This window comes from Anopheles moucheti, chromosome 2 (genome assembly GCF_943734755.1).
Source record: "Anopheles moucheti chromosome 2, idAnoMoucSN_F20_07, whole genome shotgun sequence".
Classification (NCBI taxonomy): Eukaryota; Metazoa; Arthropoda; class Insecta; order Diptera; family Culicidae; genus Anopheles; species Anopheles moucheti.
Window position 1 is genome coordinate 33509864 of NC_069140.1, and position 24567 is coordinate 33534430.

At 46.2% G+C, this 24567-nt stretch overlaps 4 protein-coding genes across 4 annotated transcripts in view; 3 read left to right on the top strand and 1 right to left on the bottom strand.

The window, feature by feature from the left end:
- The first annotated feature begins 4409 nt into the window (after positions 1–4409).
- On the top strand, positions 4410–6628 carry LOC128299006 (monocarboxylate transporter 7). Its single transcript, XM_053034836.1, has 5 exons — positions 4410–4776; positions 4848–5503; positions 5835–5979; positions 6176–6296; positions 6376–6628. Exons 1-5 carry the CDS (start codon positions 4410–4412, stop codon positions 6626–6628), a joined length of 1542 nt encoding a protein of 513 aa, XP_052890796.1.
- Positions 6629–8743: 2115 nt separating this feature from the next.
- Positions 8744–13193, top strand: LOC128299004 (glycogen [starch] synthase). The gene is made up of 6 exons (XM_053034835.1): positions 8744–8927; positions 10479–10612; positions 10690–11066; positions 11138–12478; positions 12550–12688; positions 12758–13193. Exons 2-6 carry the CDS (start codon positions 10489–10491, stop codon positions 12859–12861), a joined length of 2085 nt encoding a protein of 694 aa, XP_052890795.1. The 5' UTR covers positions 8744–8927; positions 10479–10488; the 3' UTR covers positions 12862–13193.
- A 707-nt stretch (positions 13194–13900) lies between these two features.
- Positions 13901–22363, bottom strand: LOC128308362 (neurogenic locus notch homolog protein 1-like). The gene is made up of 4 exons (XM_053045489.1): positions 22271–22363; positions 14698–19353; positions 14128–14432; positions 13901–14033 (listed from the first exon to the last, which is right to left on the bottom strand). Exons 1-4 carry the CDS (start codon positions 22361–22363, stop codon positions 13901–13903), a joined length of 5187 nt encoding a protein of 1728 aa, XP_052901449.1.
- A 519-nt stretch (positions 22364–22882) lies between these two features.
- The window catches only part of LOC128308509 (zonadhesin-like), a 78951-nt gene continuing 77266 nt past the window's right edge, over positions 22883–24567 (top strand). Inside the window, exon 1 of the mRNA XM_053045501.1 lies at positions 22883–22980. Within this exon, the coding sequence (XP_052901461.1) occupies positions 22883–22980 (98 nt within the window). The remainder of the gene's footprint in view (positions 22981–24567) is intronic.

The window sequence follows — 24567 nt, forward strand, 5'->3', positions numbered from 1 at the left end:
AAACCACGGTTCCGCAAGGCTACCCTCCGTCCACGTCATGTTTTGGATTATGATTTTATTTATTTCTAACTTGAAGATCTTGAGATCTTGAGCACCATTCTGTTGAATGCTCGGCAGCGTTTAAGCACGAGAAGTTTACACTCCAATAAATATGATTTTCCTTCATTGCCGTTAGATGGCGCTAGCGTTGCAGCTAGTAAACTGTCAGTTTCATCCAAATCAACGGTGCATAATGTCAACAGACTACGGTCGTATGCAATTGAGCGAGTTTGGTTCGTTTGTTGCGGAAAACTGAAGAAACGGTTCCAATCTTCCAATCCGTTTGCCTCTAATAAGAAAAATGTGTCCTTCATCCAGCGGCGGATCAAACGGTAGGTTGAGTAGGCGGTCGCCTAGGGCCTCGCCGTGTTGGGGGACCCAAACAACTTGTGCCGATTGTGTGATTTTTGGAAATTTCTAAAGGTAAAAGCTGGAAAATTAAATTAAATTAAAAATTAAATTTTTTAAAAAAGTTTTTAATTTAAAAAAGGTTTTTAAAAAGGCTAATTAAAAAGGTAAAAAATTGATCAAAAATATCCTTGCATTTGATATATCCTTGGTTATATAAAACGTTTGTTTCTATTTGTTTAGCTATATCGGCCTGATTAGTTTACACGGCTACGCAAGAGAAGTATGCAGTGCACTCAAACTCCTTCTTTTTTATCGGCACGACATCCTCAGGATGTTGAAGCCTACTATTTCTGGCTTTTTTTACTTTATTTACCCGTAGGACAGTCAGTGCTGCGTACGGAGGTTTGGAGGTCCAAATGAAATTTTTCCGTGGTCCTGTCTTGTACAGACCGACTGCGCTACCAATACACCATCTGGCCGCCCCGTGAACCCTTATGAGCCCTTTTACTTCAACCTATTCCAACCTGTTCGTAAATGATCCTACCGTTAGATGCTAGAATAGAAACCATGCTTATTTTCACTTCCGCAATATTCGCAAGCTATTGCCATTGCGATACTCGTGGTGTGGTATTGTTTTCTCTCCCCGATTGAACCGTGAAAATGTCTAGCCTACTTGTTTCGAAACAGTATTGTGGTGGAGTATTGTGTTTAGTATTTCGATTGTCACAATTTCTGCAAGTTTGCAAGCCGGTAATGATGTTATAACCGACACAATCTGTCAGTGTACTACGACATAGCTAGCATTGTTATAGAATATGAATAAAATCATATTGCAATCATTCGAACTCTCTTTCCCGTTTGATTTTAAAACCTCATGGTTCTTGGAATACCATTTCTGTCTCTCTTGATTATTACTTAATCGAAGCTGGACTGTAGGTCCAGCTTATGTCCACCCACTTTCCAAACACTTCATCATATCCCCGTGTAGAATGCTGTTCAAACTACATTGTTGTAATCTCGGTAACATTTGCATCGTCGTTAGACTGATTGGAAATTATTGGAAATTATTTTAAAATTTCCAATTCTAAATCCATACGGTTTAAGATCATCACTGCGAAATCGTTGATCTAAATTAAAAAAAGAACACGAAAAAAGATATTTGAAGAAATCAATGCACACAATTGTTTTCAGATTTCCGATACCAGGAGAGCATGTTGTTCAAGAGGTAACAGGCATGGAATTGGCATGGAATTGCACAAGAATTTGCGCGCCATCTTCCGCCATCTTGCTCGGCTGGTACCAGGTGTCACCTCTTGAAAAACATGCTCTCCTGGTATCGGAAATCTGAAAACAGCTGGTTTTGTATGGAATTTCGTATGGAATTGCATACGAAGTTGCTCGCCATCTACCGTCATCTTGCCGCCATCTTGCTCGGCTGGTATCAGGTGTCACCTCTTGAAAAACATACTCTCCTGGTATGGGAAATCTGAAAACAGCTGGTTTTGTATGGAATTTCGTACCAGTCGATGGAAAGTTTGAGCGAGAGAGATAAGGGATACTTCCCATTTCGTCCATCTCACTTGCACTTGGGATTTGCAACTATCATCGGGAAGCGCCGAGAAGTGAGCGATGAAGGGAGAAGGCGGGAGAGGGGGAAAGAAGATGTCACCACTTGAAAAACATGCTCTCCTGGTATCGTAAATCTGAAAACAATTATTTGTGCGGCTATGTTATAGTGGTTTTCACAGTTGACCATTTTATTAGGTCATGGGAAAAATTTTCAGCATTTTGTCAACTCTCGTGGCTCTGCACCTAATGGATCAAAGAATGCTTAAAACATAATCAATTGTTGAAATAGTTCAGTAAGTAGAAGCTCACCACAGAAATCAACCGTTAATTTTTGTTCATCGCTTAAAACATCGACGTGAGCGAATGATCATGGAGGTAGTCTTTCAACACAAAAACTTTACCTAGCATTTTAGTTTTCAAATGCTAAAAGCTATGCAAATTTAACCGACTGTGCATAACACAAATTATTATTATTATATACAATTTGCGTTGTTTGTTTTATGGGATACACAATGTTAAACAATCCACTAAATAATAAATAAACAAAAAAATCGAAATTCACAACTTAGTAACTCGCTCATTCTGTATTTCAAAATGTATGACAGGTGATTACCCCTTACAATGCATCAGAGAATAAGCGATCTCCCGCCAGGATATGCAATTTATACGCGGCATATTTACGTGGAGTAATTTGATTGGATGAATTTTCCTCTGCATTCGGCTCCATCTGGGGATCATTCTCATTGATGACGCACCAGTATCTGTGTTTGTCCCCGTGCTCGATGATCTCGGCTGTCTTCTTTGGCGACGTATCTTAAACATACCATGAGTCCAACCGGCTTCACCCCGTGGAAACAGGAACGGGTACTGTAGTGGACGCATCATCTGGTTGGTCTCATACACTGGCCTTAAGGATCCTGTAGCACGATGTTGTAGCACAATCTCCCGTGTATATTCCGTGCTACCGATGATATCATCCCAAACACACATGACCCATCTCACCTGCAGTCGGTGTGTTGTTCCGGCACTGGTCAATACCTGGTATACGTGAAAGGAGGCAAAGGCGCAGCTCATCGCGAACAGACATGCGTTCATACGTATGACTGAACATCCATGTTAGTGGATTGCGTATGATAAATACTCGCTGCAGGACAGACAATATCGATTAAGTCCACCACCAAATGCTGGTGCTTGAGTGTTTTGTTAAGTTAAGTTAAGATCGAAGAAGTATAACTGAGTGTTGCATGGCGAATCTCCCGGAAGCGATCGAGCGAACCAATTCGATGGCAAAGTGTTCCTTGGATGCTGTAGTTGTAAATTCCACCACGTGCAGCTTCTCGAAGTTGGCGCACGTATGATTGTAGCTCCATTTTGAAGAGTTCAGATACAGTGGTACCTGGAGTTGGTGGTGATATAGCCGATTCCGATATTGTATTCGAAGATGGTGATGGCCCTGGCGGACCATTTGAAGAAGATGATTAGGGGCAGCCCAGCGGCGAATCAAACGGTAGGCGGAGTAGGCCTCTTCTTACTGCGCTTTTTGCCTTTTTTCATTTCAAGTCCCCTCAATGTCCCCCTTCGCTTCTGCATCGTTTTTAAAGTTAGAGGCCCCAACTATAATTCCGCCCTGGGCCTCCAAGGGGATTGATCCTCCACTGCCCTCATCTCTTATTTCTGTATATAGTTCAATCGAACTGCCGTTCCAGATCACTCACCACACGCTCCCACATTAGACGGACAGTTTGCTTATCCTTCAGTTTCAGGTCGGTCCACCTACGTTACATTCCGTTCAACCTGCGTTACAACTGGGGCGAACTGCAGCGACACAATTCGACAAGCGAAGTTCACTCGTTCACTTAAAAGAACTGATCGAACAGTACAGGCCCAGTTTTTATGAATAGAACTAAACTTGATTCACGCAAAAAATGCTTGCACCTGTGCGCGCTTCTCGTAGCAACAATCCGGTGCGTTAAATCGCGTTCCAGAAATAAACTTACATATCGCGCTTTTAAAGATGCATATCTTCAACGCAAACAGCCTTATCATCTGTGCTCAGCTGCAACACTTTCTATTCGTACTACGTTGCAAAGCACACCTTCGATAGTACTAGCAAGATGTGATTTTTTGTATAAACTTTCTCAGCCCTCCTCCCCCCCCTAGACTGCCACACACAGCTCGGCAGGAAGGTCGCTCACGATTCCATAACACGTTGGGGCCAGCTAATCCGCCCATCGTCGCTACTGTTTGCCCGTGTACGGAGCCCTTCACGAAGCGGCCCAGGCATCCGGCAACACCTGTGTTATTTTTAGGATCATCTTGAGGTTAGCGACAGCAAGTGTCAGCCCCTAGTGCTTGCCCGGTGAGTTGATAAAAAGGGTGCGATAATGTGCTGCCGGCCAAAGACACACGGTAGCATCCGTGCGCGTGTTGTGTGACGCATCCAATCCGCAATGGCCGCAAGCGTGGTGGACGATGTCCGGTACCGGCGTGTACCGCCCGAGGGTGGCTGGGGTTTGCTGGTTGGCGTGGGCATGGCCATGATGTTCGTCGTGACGCTCGGTTCGCTACCCTCGTTCGGGCTAATGTTCGGCGACTTCCTGACGGAACTGGGCGAGGAAACGAGCGCGATTGCGCTCATCACCAGCTGCTTCTTCAGTGCGCTCAGCTTCGCCGGTCTGTTCACCAACACGCTGATGAAGAAAATGTCCTGCCGGACGGTTGGGTTAATAGGTGCGGTGTCCTACATCATCGGCAGCATGATGACCATCTTTGTGCGTTCCACCAACGAGCTGCTCATCTCGTTCGCCGTCTTTCAAGGTACGTACCGGGGACGCGGTCAAGTGACCTCTCGTCTAATTATCCAGTGTGTGCATTTGTGTGTATTGTAGGCGCCGGTTTTGGACTGATGATTCCCGTGTCGTACACGACGTTCAACGCCTACTTCGTGGAAAGGCGGGTGGTGATGATGAGCGTGGCCCAGACACTGATCGGGCTCGGCACCATGTTCTATCCCATCTTTATCCAGCGCTCGATGGATGCGTTTGGGTTTCGGGGCTGTATGGCGGTACTGGCGGCGGTCAACAGCCACACGCTGCTCGCGATGCTCGTGATGCATCCGGTCGGGTGGCATATGCGCCGGGTACCGCTCGATGCTACGTCCAGCGTCGAGTACGGCCCGGTACCCACAACGGTAGCGGCGGAGGCGACGGCGCCGGCTGACCGGTCCAAGACCGAGGATGACTTCCAGGAGCTACCGGCTGGACAGGGGTTGCACCAGCGGAACACCAAGCTGAGAGGATCCCGCCGGGCGTCATCGATACCGGGACTGGGCAACTGGTCCGGCCCGGTGGTCGTTAGTGACAGCACGGAACGTGACACGAAACCGGCCACCAAGTGGCAGATCCTGGTCGACTTCCTTGACCTGACGCTGCTGAAGGATCCAATTTACGTCAACATCGTACTCGGCATCTCGTTCGCTCTCTACTCGGATCTGGCCTTCTTCACCTTGCAGCCGATGTACCTCTTCATGCTCGCGTACAGCAAGGTAGGTCACGTCGGCATATTACCGACCATGCCCCATGTACGTAACCCCGTCCCGGGTATGCGAATGCAATTTAAATTTCCCGAACCCGAGAACCGCAGCCGGTGGTTGACGCATGGCCGTGAATACTAATAGCATCGCATCGCATCGCACCAGGCCGCCCCCGGGATGACCGGGTCCTTTTCATTCGGCCGGAAATCGGAAACTGATCGGACACCCGTCTGGGGGTTCTGTGTTTGCATCTCATACCCCTAATCTATTACCTGTTCCTTCTGTTCACTTTTTTTGTTTTGTGTTTTTTTTTCTGTTCCTTTCACTGCTTCCACTGCTCCAGTCGGACGTTTCGCTAATCATCGCCATCGGTGCCGGAGCGGATCTAATATCGCGCATCTTTCTGGCCATTTCGAGCACATGTCTGAACATTAAGGCCCGCTACGTCTATCTGGCCGGGGCACTCTTTACCATTGTGGCACGTTTTGGTAATTATTTAAAATCCATTCCCCACGCCTCCCGGTATCGGGCAACCGCCGTTCGGTAATCCATCGGCGGAGACGCTCGGGACACTGCAAACCGAAGCACGGGTGGAGAAGGACGTTGGAAGAATAGGACATTAAACAAACCATCCAATTATCACTGGAAACGCTGACACTCGTAACGTATTTTGGATTTTCACAGGATTTTTGTGCGTGTTCGATTTTTACGGCATGGCCATCGTTACCGCCATCATGGGGTTCCTCCGCACCTGGATCCACGTTCCGCTGCCGCTGGTGTTTTCCGAGTATCTGTCCCAGGAACGGTACGGTCACCGCATCCCGATTGCGATTGATGTTGCCCGCACTGATCTGACGCGCTTTCCTGTACGTCTCGTTTTGCAGGTTTCCTTCCGGCTATGGGCTGTTTATGTTTCTGCAGGGCAACATTACGTTTGCGATCGGTCCAATAGTGGGCTACATCCGTGACGTCACCGGCAGCTACACCGTTTCGTTCCACTGTTTAACGCTCGTGATGGCACTCTGCGTCATACCGTGGTTCTTCGAAATATGCTACTACCGGCTGAAGCGCAGGGCGCGCAAACAGGTACCCATCCAGCACGTGACGATACCAATGATACGGGAAACGAAGGCGTGATGATGCCTAAGGAAGACGCCATCGCAACTGCTTCGCACAACCGGGCGAAATTGGTGGAAGGTGTGCACGTGTTTATGAGCGTTAATGAGTAATTTAACATGTATAGATAAGTATTAGTGAAGAAGCAACACACGTTTGTTTCGCTGCCTGTATATTCACGCTTATTCACTGAATTGTGCGTTATATGTTCAACCGATTTATTGAAATATTTCACCACGAAATATTTCAAAGCAGCGTGCAAGCTCTCGGTCGAGCCAACGGAAATTGCATGCCAGTTTGACTATGGGACCCTTTTTCCGGTTGATTTGTCGCCAGAAATGACAAAAAATCTCAAAAAAAGAATTAAAATCAAGATCAACTGTTGAAATTCAAACCGTTACTTTGAGTTTATCACTTAAGAATAGCTGGGAAAGCTCATTTCGCGCAAAGAACCGCATGTTTTTTTTCTCAAGCATAAATTGTAACATCAGTTTCGAGGTGGCGGGAATCAATTCATATCAGGAGGATCCTTGCTTTAAAGCAGGCAGGAAGTGGTATCTGCTCTTGGTGACGTTATGGCGACAACCAGTGGTGCTGGCTATAGCCGTGGTCAACTAAACAAATCCCGACCATATGACAGAACTCCACGGGGCGTAATGAGAAACTATAGAAGAAACTACGACAGTTGCAGTTGGAAATCTATTCTCTCTAGGTCTCAATCTGGTACATTGTATCACGTCCATCCTGATATGAAATCCCAAACAGAATAATTAAAATTATGTTGCAAACTCTTTTTATTTTTCAATTATGCGATTGTTTTCCAACGCTAAACATTTGGCCGAACAATCTGATCGTTGTGCGCTGATGCGAACTGTTTATGTATTGCATTGAAAAACAATTGATTTCGAATCCCACGCGATTTTGTCCCTAACGTCGATTTGTTCAGCTCTCTTCGTCGCTCATATATTCTCCCAACAGGTTTTGTTGTCATTCCGGAGGTGATTTCTCTCCCCGGCAATTGCCGGCGATTTAAGGGACACCATGGCCACTCTCTCTCTCTCTCAGCAAACCCTTTACACGCGGTATCTCGGAGATGCGTACATTTTCCTTCTCGCGAGCAAGCATGCGTGTTGGATTCCCTTTTCGTTGAGTCGTTCAACCACTGAACGAAAGTGCAGGGATGGCTTCCCAACGGAAGAACGAAAGATTGAATTGTTTAGTAAATTTGTGTTTCGGATTGTTTTCAAACAGCCATACTTTTAACCCAAATTGAATGCAATATACAATGGAAGATCGATTATCCGGGGGCCTGATTAACGGGGCTCGTTGATTATCCGTGAGCTAAAAAATGGCAGCTAGTGGAATAGTTTTGATTGCTTTAACCGTTTAGTGTTGACCCAAGAGGAGTTGAGTTTTGTAAACTTGAGAGTTTTCTATAAAGCGTTTATCAAGTGAAACCCCCTGGAAAATGTGCCATGTTGTTAATAAACGATAGCTTCTAATGTTAAAAACCAGCAAATGCGAACGTGAATGCTTTTAGCGATGACCAGTCATCTTCAACTTCAATTATTACAGGTACAAAAGTGAAAAGCTTGTTATCCGTGAAAATCGATTTACCGAATTATGCTGGCGGTCCGCAGTAGCTCCGATCATCAAAGTTCTACTGCAATTAATATTTTTCATATTTGTTTTATTGCTGCAAACGAAACGGTAGATTGTTTAGAATATCATCATCATTATAGAAAATATTGGGTTTCCATTTCTCCCGTCAACGATGTGACAGTAAATATGTCAAATATGTCCTTTGGAACTTTCATTTCCGAACTGCATGGATAATCCGTTAAATCGGCGCTTCACCGGTGCGCAATCGGCGCGCATGGTTGCTTAAGTTTTGTTTTTAAACTGTTTGATCTGACTTATGCAACTTTCTATTAATTAGCTGTTTTTATAACATTCTCCATTCATAAAAAAAATTACACCACTAATGAGATAATTCTGGAAAAAGTAGAGGAAAGTGTAATATTCAGATTTAATACGCCCACCCCTGTAATCTGCAGCTCTAAAAGCAACCACGGTGACGAGATTCAGGTCCGAATGCGAGAGACGAAAACAGTTCCTTCGAGCTGATTGCCGGAGTCGGACGCAATCTCGCGGGTCGTGCCACAAGCTCCTATAAATCCGTCCCCTACCGGGAGTGTTTGCGCGTGTGAACGTGTACGTTAGTTGATCCCAGTGTGTGCATCGGTACTGTGGATTGATTACCTCTTCGCCTTGTCGATTTTGAACAGTACACATATAGATTTCTGCGTTCCGTGACCGTGTAAGTAATCGGACACCTGGTTCAGTCGCCGGATAATCGGAAACCCGAACCCGTGTCCAGCGGGCCCTGAATGCGTACGTTTGTACCGGGAGTCGGACGTTACCATCCCGAACGGAGTGCGTAGTGCCAGAACAGAGATTAACCCCGCTGCCATCTCGGTGCAGCAGCAACTAGCCATTGACCTTTATTTGACATTTAAGCGAACGACTCTCCTCTAGTTCTTTGGCGGCCAAATCCGACCATCTACGATACACCCGGCCCACATCTTTCTCGGGAGCGCTCTCGCTTTCTCCCGCATGTGCTCTCCATGCACGCGCTCTCTCACTCACCTTCTCTGCCGTACGCTGTCCTCAGCATAGTACGGTGCCGTCAAACCAGCTGTTCCTATCGTCCTGCGTTCCCTTATGTGCTCTGGCGTGTCCTACCATACCCGTACCTTTGCATCGCGTACCAATGCTGGTGAGCGGAACTTTAGGACCGTTTCGACACGGCGATGACGTCGAAACGAAAATAAAATAGAACCGAAAACCTTACCCCTGACCGTAACCGTGCCAGCGTAACATCGAGGTCAGCGACGCCGATAAGATACAGCGCGCCTTATCGGCACGCCGAACTCCAATGCCCGACCCGGTGTTTTGATTGGGTGTCTTCATGCACGCGGAAATGTACGCCACCGTACACCGGCACCATACAACAGAACGGTTTGAGAAAGCTTCCAGAACCGGCTTTCAGCGGCCCGGACGCGCTGCAATTTGAAGTGGAAGAACTGGTTTTCTGGAGTGGAATGTAACGTTCCTCAGCGACCCGTGCAGGAAGGGCGGCGCATTGCATAAGCAGCCAGTGGAGTGACCTCTACCATCCAGTACGCGATCTTGCGCTCGGAATCGATCATACACGCACGATCGTCCAGCAGGGCCTTGTGCAGCAAACAAAGCACCCATTAAGCACGAGCACACAGTGTTGTTTTGCAGCCTTCTAGTTTATATTATGTTGATCCTCGGTAGTGCCATTGATATGGACAGTGTATGTTTACATAACTGCAGCGATGATCAGTTGGCGCCGGATGTGGTGTGCACGTAACGGTTCTCGGATGTTTCCCTATCATCGGCGGCACGCGATACTGCATGCGATTTCCAGCGTTGACATTGTCACGGTGGCAAACGACAATGTCAAGGTCGTTTGATAACCTTGAGCCGTTGGTGGCCTTAAGTCCTACTGCTTTGGCACACGCATCAACCACCAACGTGTCGGATAGAATGAGATAATGTAGCAGAGAGCAGGAGACGGTGTGGACATGAATTCGCGAATGTCTCGTACGCCGCTATAAATAGACTAGTGTACTAAATTCTTGATCTGTCTCTTTAGCACTTTCTCTTTCTCTCTCTCTCTCTCTCTCTCTCTCTCTCTCTCTCTCTCACTTTTCTTCTATTGCTCACTGTAGCGTTTTCTTTGCGAGCCAAACAAGACGCAAAACTAAGTCCCGTGTATCGTAGCATTTCGCCAGTAAACCACAGTTAATGTTTATACTTTCTTGTGTGGCTGTTATTGCAGAACCTGCGCCATGAGTCGTCGATATTCGCGCGTCGAGTCCAGCTCGGATCTGATGCAGTTCCTGGACCGGGGTCACTCGGCCAATACGGAAAACCGATGGACGTTCGAGATAGCGTGGGAAGTGGCCAACAAAGGTATACAGACCACGGCACTGGCACGGTACTGGTGGAAGCCAACGGTCCTAACCATCTGTTGCCATCTGTTGTTACAGTTGGAGGTATATACACGGTCATCCGCTCAAAAGCGTTCGTCTCGACCGAGGAGCTGGGCGATCAGTACTGCCTAATTGGACCGTACAAGGAAGCGTCCGCGCGCACAGAGGTAGAGGCATGCGAGTTTCCCAGCAATGGTCCCTTCTATCGTGCCGTCACCGCGATGCGCAACCAAGGCTATAAGGTGCACTGTGGTCGATGGTTGGTAGATGGCAATCCACAAATTATCCTGTTCGACATCGGTTCCGCGGCATGGAAAATGGATGGCTATAAACAGGAGCTCTGGGACTCGTCCAATATCGGCATTCCACACCTGGACATTGAGTGCAACGATGCGATCATTCTGGGATATACAGTTGCATCCTTTATCGATGAGGTAAGCTTAGCATCTCGATGGTGTTAGAAAATCAACCGCTGTTTAACGTTCAATGTACTTCCCCATTTTAGTTTAAACGCTGCGCTGAAGTATATTCACACGAGAACGAATACGGACCGCCAAGAATCGTGGCACACTTTCACGAGTGGCAAGCAGGTGTTGGATTGATAGCACTACGAACACGTCAGGTGGACGTAGCAACCGTCTTTACCACACACGCCACCCTGCTCGGACGGTACCTTTGCGCGGGCAATACCGATTTCTACAACAATCTCGACAAATTCCCGGTGGACGAAGAAGCCGGCAAGCGTCAAATCTACCACCGGTACTGTCTGGAGCGGGCGGCCTCCCATCTATCGCACGTGTTTACCACCGTTTCGGAGATCACGGGTTACGAGGCGGAACATCTGCTCAAGCGCAAACCGGATATCATCACACCGAACGGGCTGAACGTGAAAAAGTTCGCGGCCATTCACGAGTTCCAGAACATGCACGCGATGGCGAAGGAGAAGATACACGAGTTTACGCGAGGTCACTTTTACGGGCACTTTAACTTCAATATTGAAAAAACGCTGTACATGTTCATAGCGGGCCGGTATGAGTTTACGAACAAGGGAGCGGACATTTTCATCGAGGCGCTGGCCCGCTTGAATCACATGCTGAAGTCGAACAACTCGGACGTGACGGTGGTGGCATTTCTCATCTTTCCTGCGAAAACTAACAACTTCAACGTGGAGTCATTGCGGGGCCACGCAGTCACAAAGCAGCTGCGAGACACGATCAACAGCATACAACAGGATATTGGCAAGCGAATGTACGAAACGTGTCTGCAGGGTCAGCTACCCGAGGGCACGGAAATACTGACGAAAGAGGATATTGTAAAGATAAAGCGTTGCCTGTATGCACTGCAAAGGGATGGCAATCCACCCGTCACCACGCATAACGTAGTGGATGACTGGAATGATCCGGTACTGGACTCGATCCGTCGGTGTCATCTCTTCAACACCAAGTACGATCGTGTGAAGGTCGTGTTCCATCCTGAGTTTCTCAACTCGACCAATCCACTGTTCGGGCTTGACTATGAAGAGTTCGTACGCGGTTGCCATCTAGGTGTGTTTCCGTCCTACTACGAACCGTGGGGATATACACCGGCCGAGTGCACTGTGATGGGTATACCGAGCATTACTACAAATCTGTCTGGTTTCGGGTGCTTCATGCACGAACACGTAGCAGATCCCAAATCTTACGGTATCTACATAGTGGATCGGCGCCATGTCGGGTTGGAGGAGAGCGTCCAACAGTTGTCAAAGTATATGTTCGAGTTTTCCAAGCTGAACCGCCGCCAACGTATCATCCAGCGCAACCGTACGGAGCGGTTGAGTGATCTACTGGACTGGAGAAATCTAGGAATTGTGAGTAGTAATCATGTGTCATGTGTAATTGTGCACAGCAGCTAATTGTGTAATTTCCATTACCCTTACAGTATTACCGCCAAGCTAGAGTAAAAGCACTACAAAGAGTGTATCCCGATTATGTGGACGAGTCGACGGAATACTTAAAGCGAGCGACAGACTTCACATATCCACGACCGATCAGTGCCCCACCAAGCCCGAGCTCATCCAGTAAGTCATTAGTTCTTCGTAGAATGGTTTTATGAACACAGTCCTCAAACACAAGCTATACACTTTTAGGACATACCACACCGGCCCCTTCCTTGCACGGTTCGGATGATGAGCAGGATTCGGTTGATTCGGAGGAAGAACTCCAGGAGCTAAAAATGAACTCGCACCACTAGACCGAACGGAGCGAACACCAGCTAACCAACTGTTCACCTCGGGTTAAGTCCAACAAGAACAGGGCATAGTGTCCAGAGCGCACCCTACACGATTGAAGATGATATTTTATCCGATGTTAACATTATTATGATTATAGCTTTGTCGTAATGTTGCCAGTTTACCTGTGTCGATGTCCAGTCCTCGAGTAGCAATTTCTACAAACGTGTGAACTAGCTAAGTGAGATTGTGTTCAAACGCGCACACCCTAAACTTTGTTTTATTTAAAGATAAATCATGGAACTGTGTTGCAATATGTTACACTTTTAGCAATAAAACAAATCTAGATTTGGAACGTAATGCCATCGTAATACATGTAGGCTCTATTAACAAAATGTTGAAAACAAACGCCAATGTCGAGACACACGCAGCTGGTGAGTTATCCAGTTAAATCTCGATAGGACACGGTATGTAAGTCATAAAACATTAATCCCCAACAAAAGACACGAAATGCCAGATAGAACGTGTCGAAACTCGTCCGATAGTCTACAACGATGGAAAGCACAATAGTTGGAATATTCATTGATGAAGAACAGATGAATACGTAACTGAAAGTCTGTGGTCGGAAGAACTGTTCCTATTCGGTTATGTCATCATAATGAGCAATTTGCATATACTACATAAAACTTGAAGTTACCGTTTTGGTAAACTATGTGGGTTTTATTTAAATTGTTGGTTAGTTTAAAAGGAGTCAAGTACAAGATTGTTAGATTTTTGTGATTATCATTAGTGATTACTTAAACATTGAAGAACCTTAACGTTCACACTTCGTTTGGTTAATATTTAAGTTTGATTACTCATTAAGTAACCTGATGAGTACTGATTACTAGTATTGATTACTTAAACTTTAGAGAAGTTTCGCGTTCACACGCGTTCGTTTTGTTAGTATTTAAGATTGTAATTTTTTTTGTGATTTTAATTTTTGACTGAAACTTTCAAGAACTTATGCGTTCATACTTCGTTTGGCGATAAAAGTTAATGAAGCTCAAACTGTCTAGTGTACTATGCTTCGATCTTTAAATATGCACATAGCTCAAATGATTTTGCTATCTTGCAGAAGCTCTCAAGCTTAAAAGTGGTACAGTGGCTGCACTCTTCGTAAGTGAAACATATTTTCGAGCAGGAGTAGCTGATCCTGCACAAGTACTGTAGTAAGTCGATGCTAGTGGGATAAAAGAAATTACATTAAGTCATACATTGGTTAATTCATACACCATCGTACTTCGAACGTACCTTCCTCCTCTTCCTCAGCATCTTCATCATCATCATCATCGTCGCCGTCTAATGTTTCTTCTTCTGGTACTCGTGGAGCCATTGCAATAAATGTGACATTATAGACCATGTGCTGATCTACAATCAATTGGATGACTGCTTGTTTGAATTGCTGTCTGTTGCGGTACTGATTCTGCTTGTATGTCCAACTTGCACCATCGTTCATACACACGCGAGGTCCGTTCACGGTGCAACGCTTCTCTCGTGTTGCTTCCATAGCATTTGACTGTGATGTTCCGACCGTCACATTGGATATCTTCATCTTGCGAACATTTTAGGATGAACGACTGTAAGGCATACGGCGACACGCAGCACAACCATGCACGATGCAGGACCATGCCGGACGATGCAGGAGAAGAAGATGGTGATGAGGATTTGCTTCTGGGGGATGATGATAATTAACCAGACGATATGCCTGAAAGGAGTTTCTTGTAGGAAGATGATGATAATGCTGATGGCTATTTGCGTAAGGAGGCTCTGCTTTTGGGTGATGATGATAATGATGATAAATTGTCGTAATCCGAAACGTCATAGGGTAATTCGTCGTAGGACAAAGCGTCGTATTCCGTGGCTTTCTTGGAGCTGGAGGTGGAATACTCCTCATAATCGTCGACCAGTTTTTCTTCAGTAATATAGTCATCCAAATTATCTACTTTAGTATATAATGGAAGGGGTTGAGTCGTCTCAGCTACGACCGTTGGTGCACTTGCCACTATGTTACTGCTATACACGCTGTTGCTGCTTGAAAATGGTGCTGAAGAACTGGTTGTGCATGTTGGTTGCGCGTAGATGGTACGCACGCACAAGCCTTCTTGAAGCGTATACCCTTGTGAGCAATAGGCGCTAGAGGTGGTCGTCTTGGTCACGCACATACCATCTCTCAGTACGGCATCACCTCGGCATTGAGCCCGTATCTTCGTCATACTCGTACAGCGACCGTTCTCGTACCGGAAATCATTCGTGCATTTTGGTCGACCAATCACACAGAAATTGTTCTGCAGATATCCACCTACTGGACAGCTCGGTTGCGTAGTTTCGCGCCGTACGCACCCATCAAGACGCATCTCGTACTCTGGAGGGCAGTTCGGTCCCGGTGCGACACAATTTCCATTTTGCAATAATCCTAGAGCGCACGTTAGCTGAGCGACACGCTGCGTTTCGCAAAGGTTGCCGCGAAGCTGGTAGCCTGGAGCACAAGTTGCACTACTCACGCAGCACCCACCGGTTAAGACTGTACCAGGAGGACACTCTGGTGGTTTGTAGCTAACAAGGACGCATTCCTCGCCAACCATTCTGGAGCCAGGTTCGCAAGATGGACCTTCGCCGATGCAGAGATTACCGCGTAGAGTACTTCCATATGCACAGGACATCGTACGGCGGACTTCACGCTCACATTCCCTTCCGTTCTGCGTAAAGCCGGCCGGGCAGATCAACCTTTGCGAAATGCACCGATCACCTTGCACTTGGAAATCGGACGAACAGGTGGCCGGTTGCCGTTCCAACTTTGTGCACTGGCCTCCTGAGAATGTATAACCATATTCGCACTGTGGTGGTCTGGCTAATATGCAGAGATTATCACGTAGGCGAGTATCTGACGGACATATCGGACATCGGTATTCCGTTTTAACGCAGCGACCTCCGATGTAATCGTAACCGTGCTCACAGGCAGGACTGCTAACCACGCACAAATCACCTATAAGCCGTGACGATGATGGACACGATACAGTACGTTGTTCCACGCGCACGCATATGTTACCCTCCAGCTGGAATCCGGCTGAACAGCTTGTTTGTGCGATACACTCTCCATCGATCAGCACAAATTCACTAGGACAATGAATAACCGTACGCTCTTCCCGTTGACATATATCCTTGTGCAGGTAGTAGCCAGGCGGGCAGGTTGGTGTGGCTGCACAGTTATTTTGTTGCCTGGTGCTTCCAATCGCACAGGTGGCGGCCCTTTCATTCACGGTCACACATGTTCCATCCTCATTACGATAGCCTAATGGGCAGTTTGGTCGCATGTAGACACAAAGGTCCCCGAACTGTTGGAAACCTTCCCGACAGGAGGCAGACTGTGTCTGCAGCCGCACGCATCGATCACCTTGCAGTACACTACCGGCAGTACAAGTCATCGCATGGTAACCGATACACTGACCGGAATCCATTGAATATCCGTACGGACACTCCATCTGTGTTACGGAACGCCGAGTACATACACCGTTGTTCATGTTGAATCCTGCAGGACAGGAAGCTGCCTGCGTCGACTGAATCGTCTGAAGTGTTTGTGTGGCACATCCTGTTGCACAAGGAACACCGCAAATACCGGTTGTGCAAGGATTTGGACAGCCACCATACATGCAGGGACTTGGTGCAGGTACCGGTGCAGGTGCCGCAGCACTCACTGTACCGTGACACTGTCCACCATAGTAACTGTAACCAGCTGGACAGAACGGATAGGACGTTTCCTGAATTTCACATCCACCATTCATGGCAATACTTCCGGCACGACATTGAGGTACAATGCTCGTTTGACACCGGTCCCCTCGCATTGTAGAACCTGAAGGGCAAACTGGGGTCGTAGTCATCTGCATGACACACTGGTTACCCTGCAGCGTATAGCCCTCCATGCAGATCATGTCACGTGAAACACACCGTTCGCCCTCTAGTACTGAACCACTCGGACAGGACATCGCCGTCTTGGTGGTGCTTACACATACGGAATCGGATTTTTTGTAGCTGTAACCATACTCGCACTGTGGTTCCGCCAGACAGCGACCTCGGACGTACGAAAAGCCAACTCCACACGTTGGTGTGATCTGCTCTTCCCGTACACATTCTCCACCGCGCCGTACCGCTCCCGGTGGACAATCTTCTACACGCATGACACACTTGCCATTGCGGAACTGAGCTCCAGATGCACAGCGCGGTTGCTCTCGGCTCTGGTGTACACAAATACCGTCACGTAGTACGAAGCCAGAATCGCATCTCGGTTCACCTATAACGCACTGTTCGTTGCGTAGAGTACTTCCGGGTGGACAGGTGCGTCGACCAACCAGTTCCCGTACGCACTCACCATTCCTTAGCGTGAATCCTGCCTCACAGTTCACTGATGATGCAATACACTCGCTACCCAGCAAGCGCATCTCACGAGGACAAGTTGCGGGTTTTTGGCTGTACCGGACACACTGCATGTACTCGAGCTTGAAGTCACGCGGACAAATCTGGCGCTCTAATTCGCACACATCGCCAACCAGACGAGCTCCATTCGGGCAGATGGCAGGTCTTCGCTCTTGATTCACACAAACACCGCCTCCGCGTTCGGTGAAGCCGGGCGGACAGCTTACCTCTACAACGCACACACCGCCTTGGGGTCTCGACCCTGGTGGACAACGTGGCACAGTACGGTGCTCCAGTATACATTGTCCGCCGGAAGTTTGGTACGCTGGTGGACACTCCGGGCTTCCCACGACGCACGTACCTTCGGAAAAGGATCCCGTCTTACAGGTGACCGGGACTTGCTCACGTTGAATACATATGCCTGCTTCCTTCTGGTAGCCCGTTGGACACTCGGGTGTGTTGTAAAGACATACGCCTCCCATAAGCCTAGTTCCCGATGGACAATTTGCTTGGGCGACCGTATTCCTGGTACACTCTCCATACTCATCGCTCACGAATGGATAGCTACACTCAGCTGATACCACACAAACATCGTCCCTCCGCATGCCTCGCTCGCAGCGCGCTTCTTGGCTGTTGTACTGTACGCAATCCTCATAATTGAGATCATACCCTGCCGGACAGTTAAATGGTTCTACGTGGCTACTCTCTTGAGTGCGTGTTTCGGCCGCCTTCGATTCATGCTTCATACACTGGTTGCCTACTTGTACATAACCTACCTCACAAGTACATGTTACAATTGGTGGAGGTGGAGCTTGGACCTGTACTACTGGAACTGATCCACAAATTTGTGTAGCACAAGGGGCTTGTAGCTGACATTGTCCACTTACAAGGTGGTAACCTTGCTGGCAAACAACCTGACCTACACAGGTGTTTCCGACCAGATTATAGCCTGATTCACAGTAGCTTAATTGCTGCAAGCACTGCCCATTACGATATATGCTTCCAGCGGGACAAATAACGGAGCGTCCCGAAGTTGAAATGCTACCACCTACTGGTGAGACATTCTGGATTGCGCCACCGATTGGTAAAATGCTAGAAGTACCTAATCCATAAGAACTGAAGCTTTTCCCGGAAGCGGAGGATCCCGAAGTCGAAATGGAACCACTTGCACCACCAACTCGTAAAGTTCTAGATGTGCCTGATCCATAAGAACTGAAGCTTTTCTCGGAAGCGGAGGATCCCGAAGTCGTAATGGAACCACTTGCACCACCAACTTGTAAAGTTCTAGATGTGCCTGATCCATAAGAACTGAAGCTTTTCCCGGAAGCGGAGGATCCCGAAGTCGAAATGGAACCACTTGCACCACCAACTCGTAAAGTTCTAGATGTGCCTGATCCATAAGAACTGAAGCTTTTCTCGGAAGCGGAGGATCCCGAAGTCGTAATGGAACCACTTGCACCACCAACTTGTAAAGTTCTAGATGTGCCTGATCCATAAGAACTGAAGCTTTTCCCGGAAGCGGAGGATCCCGAAGTCGAAATGGAACCACTTGCACCACCAACTTGTAAAGTTCTAGATGTGCCTGATCCATAAGAACTGAAGCTTTTCCCGGAAGCGGAGGATCCCGAAGTCGTAATGGAACCACTTGCACCACCAACTTGTAAAGTTCTAGATGTGCCTGATCCATAAGAACTGAAGCTTTTCCCGGAAGCGGAGGATCCCGAAGTCGAAATGGAACCACTTGCACCACCAACTCGTACAGTTCTAGATATGCCTGATCGGGAGGAACTGAACTTCTTATAGTTGTTAGCTAGCTGACGATTAAATCGCTTTAAAATGCCATCCTTTACACCTGTTGCATTCCCAACAGGTACATCGCTTGCGGCTTCATTAGCTGCAGTTACATTTCCACCAGTTACATCTGTAGCCGTTTCCTTTGCATCCGTTATATTGGTGACTGTAACATTTTCGCCAACAGGAATGCGTGATATTGTTTTATTCGTGCCCACACTAACAACGAACGTAACGTGAAGCATCCACACCAAGAGTAGGCCGCGAAACAGATACTGTAGAAAGAAAATACAGAATAGTGCATACGCCATTACCAAAAAGAAGGAAACAAAGAACCGGAACACTTATTCCACAGATCATCTTCGATGGTGATAATGAGGTCCCGCCACTAAGCACTCAGTGTACGAACAAGGTCAAATATTGGCGAAGATAGGCTTTCACCATTTTGGATTTCATTTGACGTTCGGTCACCCGTGTCAGATGCATAATTTACTCACTTACACTTTCTTAACATGGTATTAGTCTTGCGTCTAGCCTACTTGTTTACTATATCGCAAAGTTTCGCGTTGTGCTTGGTCGTTAGAGTTTTCCTTCGTTTTGATTGCTTTTAGTTAAAACAGCAAACTGTTGATGGTGTTATAAAGTGGTGAGTGGTCATCACCGATTAGTCTATTATTTAGGGTACCGGACTTTCATGCCGTACTGTGAACCGGCAGATATGATAAGCCTCATCCTCATCCTCATATATGAAGAGCCTCATCTACTCGTTGCCTAATGATCACATTGCAAAATCCGATTCTCTGCCTCCTCGTGGCGCTGCTGATGAACACCAATCATACCTTGAAGACCAATCATCAATAAGACCTGTAGATCTCATTCCGGACTAAAATTGAAAAACAGTGATGGGTCGATTGAAATGTGAGCTGAAATATGTTTTGTTCTACTTACAAACAAAATACAATATTACTTCAAACATAAAACACCAAAAACGGGCGACACAAATATTCAACCAAATCCAAAACAATATAAATTTTCCTGCTATGCTACACAACTATAAACAAAACAATTGAATTGAAAACGTGCACGTGCACTTTTTGCTACTTGTCATATCGCCGAGCTTATTACTAGACCTCGTTCCTACACAGACCGTGATTTCAACTAATGAACGAATAGGTGTTTGGTCAAAAATTGTACTTAGAGGTAAGGTTTACAACTGCAGACAGATTACTTCCTCACTCACTGCTCCCGAATGTCAATCTTTGGACAAAGCCCATTGAACGCACATGTGTCTCAATTCAAAGTAGGCTCATTCTATTTTCTTCTTTTTTAAATTTATCATTTACAATTTATCATTTGAAAACCTCACATATAAATGACGCAGAGCGCATTTCGAAAACAACACCACGTGGTAAAATCTCTCACGCGTAATGCATGCAGAACTGTCCTTAACCGCACAATCTCACGTTCTTTCTAACCCTAATGCACCTTATCCTGTTATCTACACTAACAATGTGGTATAGTTGAACAACCACGATGATACAATGATTGCAGCGTACAAGAATTACATCCTTATCTTGTCCCTTTCGTTCGTACCACTTTGTTGTGTACCATAATTTTTCTGTATGAAAATGTCACAACTTCCCCGGGATAGATTTCAGCAATGCGGCACACATGTTAAATCTTTCCACTCGTTCAAACCCACCATTCTTACAGCTGGTTCCATCGCGAACACTGTTAATCACACCGTAAATCCCATCGAGTGTTACGGCGTTCACCATATAACAACTGGATTAACACTGACCCCCAAAAGAGTTTTGGTATGATTTAAATACTCTTTGCTACTACTGACTATCATTTATCAAAGGTCAAAAACGCGCGTCTAACGAAGAAACGTATGGTATGGTTATTTTTGTCTTCCTGTAACTGCTGGTGAACAGTGGAGTTACGTAAAATGAAAAGTATGTCCCGTGGAGGAACTCATAACCGCGTAATATTTTGATGATTCTTATCAGCGAGTTAGTTCAAAACTTCTGACCTGGTCGTTCTTTATCGCCAGGAGAAAAAAAATCCTAGAATTAGCATTGTTGAACAGCAACTAACCAATCGTTATTACAGGGGTTTCCAATAATCGCGAAAATAGCGCGAGGATTCAGGCCTCAACATCCGGATCCCGAGAGGATGTGAGTGAAATTCGTTAGTTATTGTACTGTAGTGTGTAAGAATCTACTTGCACAGTTTGTGTGTTTTATTTTTAGTAAAATAAAAAGAGATGCGAATATGATATTGTGAACCCTATATGTTAAAATGTGCGAGAATGTTTCTATCAGTGAATGTTCTTTTGACCTTTTGTTTGCGTGCTTTCTTATCAGAATTCTTGGAATCGCTTGATTTTAACAAATTTTCGGAATCGATTTACAATGTACAGTCAATACCAGAGTTGCGCGGTACTCGTCATACGCGGATTCCAAGATACGCGGATTTAAAATAATTTGACATTTTACAGAGATTTGTATGCAGAATTCAATTTTAAAATCGCAAATTTTCAATTAGTTTTTGATCTATATAAATGCTGGAAGCTTCGGACGCAACGAGAAAAACACGTGTAGTACATTTAGATGTCCAAGCTCAACAACAACAAGTTCTCTTTATTATCTCTTTAAGTGTTTTTAACACACAACGTCTTACGCTACGTTTATACAAAGTAGTTCAAATCTCAACATTATTTACTTTGAGTAAAATGTTTAAAAACAATATGACACTCGTGATATATAGCTCTATTCAATAATGAATAATTTTATTATTCATTCCTACCTGCTGAGTGTTTCGGTCCCCGACCACTTTTAAATCTTCCCTACTACGCGACAAGTTTTCGAGTTAAAAGTATACTGATCACTGCTCGTACACCGGAGAAAACTTCCTCGTCGGAGGTAAAAGGATAACTGTTGTTGCTTGTTATTTTTATAGAGACTTTGAGCTGGGCAGCTACATTCGCCACTCAAAGGATAACTAACTTTTGGGACGGACATGTTACCGTTTTATACTATTTTTTGGACGTGTCGCCATCTGTCGATTTTGAGTATATTGGTACATGTATCCCATTTTTTTCCGTAATTCTCTTTTACCTGTATTCCTGAACATAGTTCCCGTACATGTTTCGTGTTGTTGTAAAGCCTCCTCGTCGGGCTTACCTACAAGGACCTCATTGTTCTCGTTTTCGTTCAGCGCCCACCAGCTGACGAACGACAATGGACTTCGCTTCGTAAATTTCGCCTCGTCCAAGCACATGAACCTTCGCAGCACCTTCTTTCAGCACGCACCTCGTTTCAGCTACACCTGGAGATCACCACAGTACACCACACACTTTTCGAATATTATCGATGTACGGACATTCAGAGAAACAAACGTCGACTCAGACCATTTACCACTTACGGTTAAGTTACGCCAATAAGCTGCGCAATCAGCCTATCGCAAGGCTCAACACTGAGGCAAGCTGATGTGGCGACAGATTTCGCGATCGCGCTTGGGAAGCACTGCTGAAGGACAACACTACCGAGGCGATGTTATTCACCCCTGGCATATTGTGGAGCAAGCCGATACACGTAACCAGAGGAAGGAATAGTTTGACGATGAGTGCAGGCCAGCACTACACGAGAAGTACGCGGTGCGTACCCATATACTCCAGCGCGAGACCCAGCAGATCGTGGAAAACTATAAACGACTGAGAAGGCAAGCCAGGACGAGAAGCGCAGCTTCGTAGAGTCGGACGAGCTATCCCAGTCGGGGGAAACTCGCAAGTTCTTCAGGATGTTGAATGCGGCACGAAGCGGTTTTACTCCCATGATCGCGATGTGCCTCGATGAGAAGGGAGAAATCTTGTCAGACAAGCGAGAGGTGATCGACAGGTGGAAGAGCTACTTCGACTAGCACCTGAACGGAGCAGATGCAGTAGATACCGGACAAGGCGCAGGAAGCGATACGATACCATAGATCGGACCCTTCGAAACCTGGAACAAGCCCAGATCACTGTGGGATCACTGGGTAGGACCGCAAAAACGAATTTAATTTTTTGGATCAGTTCCGCTTTTGTGTTGCAGGACGTTCGGTTGGCGTCTCTTTCAACCATGCTCAACACGAAATAGTCCATCGGGTTGAGGTTCCGTGAGCTGGGGGGTCAAACATTGGGGGGCGGTGAAGTCGTAAAAATAGTCAATGAGCCATTTTTGCGATTTTACAGCCATATGGGAATCTTACCGCCACACATACAGTCTATAGGGCTTGACGACCGTGTCCAACAGCTTCACACAGCTGTCCGCGTTCAGCCTCAGGCCCTGCTCAAATAAATGTGGTAGCATGACATCCCCTTCCGATGCCACGCACCCGAACACTATGACTGTCTGTGGAAACTTTGGTTGCGGCAAACGTGGAACGTCGGCAGCACAGAAAGTAAGCCATCTGTTAAAGGTTATGCAGTGATATAAAGGCACAAGCGAAAGAAAAACGTGTATTGCCGCATTCGTTGTAAACTTCGGAACGAATTTATTTCAGTGTTGCCAATAAAAATGGCTCTACTGTAAATGGTTTACAGTAGAGTCGTCAACATCTATTGTTTTGAACGTTCAGTTTCTGGCCTTGACAACATTTTTTTTCGTCAGAAAAGAACCAGATCGTTCCTAGCTCCGCCGGATGATTGAACTTGTTCAGGAGTTTTTTAGCGAGTGCCAGACGCTTCTCACGGCCTTTTGACGTCTAAAGTTGACCCCTGTGGCGTTTATAGGATGCATAGCGAAGATCTTCATTCAATGCCTGTTTGACAGTGTTTGGAACCGCACCAATTTCGGATGCTGACACCCGGATCCTGCTGCACTCGCCCCTGCAATTCGGCCAGGAACACAACTGTAATCTCTGTAGATCGCCTGAAACTGGCCTTTTCGAGCGATCAGAGTAAATCGAAATGCCCAATTAACGCCCCTCTTTCCTCATCTTCCAAACAGTGTTACAATACCAGCTTACAAGGACCGGGCACCATCTGGTTTTCGACCTGTTTGATGCCAGTATGTGTATACCCTTATACAGTAGGACATCCCCACAACAAGAGCCTGAAGCAACTAGTGTCCTTATACGTTCTAGTACAGTGTGTAAAACGGGTGCAAAACTACCGCTAGTGATCGCCACCTGAAACTTCGGAATAGCTTAAAAAAGTTGTAAGCACTCACAATTGGTAAAATCCATCTGATATTCAAACAATATATCATAGAAAAATCAAAACCAAAAACTTAAAATAGAATAGCCATCAATTGGAAAAAGTTATTAGTGACAGCAAGAAACTCATTATAAATATCCTAAAAGTCATTTTATTGAGCGCTACCTGGTGGTTTATGACTGACCTAAACCAAAGATGTATTTTTTATCTCTAATAAAAGGCCTTCGTCGTTGGGTCGGCCCGATGGCATGATGGTAGCGGAGCCGGTCTTCACACGAACGGACCGGAC

Excerpts from the sequence above, each read along its gene's own strand:
- LOC128299006 (XM_053034836.1), top strand. The coding sequence starts at position 4,410 with ATGGCCGCAAGCGTGGTGGACGATGTCCGGTACCGGCGTGTACCGCCC. Across the intron at positions 5,980-6,175 it reads TACCATTGTGGCACGTTTTG|GATTTTTGTGCGTGTTCGAT; the intron begins GTAATTATTTAA and ends GGATTTTCACAG. Across the intron at positions 6,297-6,375 it reads GAGTATCTGTCCCAGGAACG|GTTTCCTTCCGGCTATGGGC; the intron begins GTACGGTCACCG and ends CTCGTTTTGCAG.
- LOC128299004 (XM_053034835.1), top strand. The coding sequence starts at position 10,489 with ATGAGTCGTCGATATTCGCGCGTCGAGTCCAGCTCGGATCTGATGCAG. Across the intron at positions 11,067-11,137 it reads TTGCATCCTTTATCGATGAG|TTTAAACGCTGCGCTGAAGT; the intron begins GTAAGCTTAGCA and ends TCCCCATTTTAG. Across the intron at positions 12,479-12,549 it reads ACTGGAGAAATCTAGGAATT|TATTACCGCCAAGCTAGAGT; the intron begins GTGAGTAGTAAT and ends TTACCCTTACAG.
- LOC128308362 (XM_053045489.1), bottom strand. The coding sequence starts at position 22,363 with ATGTGCTTGGACGAGGCGAAATTTACGAAGCGAAGTCCATTGTCGTTC. Across the intron at positions 19,354-22,270 it reads ACGAGAACAATGAGGTCCTT|TATCTGTTTCGCGGCCTACT; the intron begins GTAGGTAAGCCC and ends TTCTTTCTACAG. Across the intron at positions 14,433-14,697 it reads ACGACGAATTACCCTATGAC|ATGAAGATATCCAATGTGAC; the intron begins GTTTCGGATTAC and ends AATGTTCGCAAG.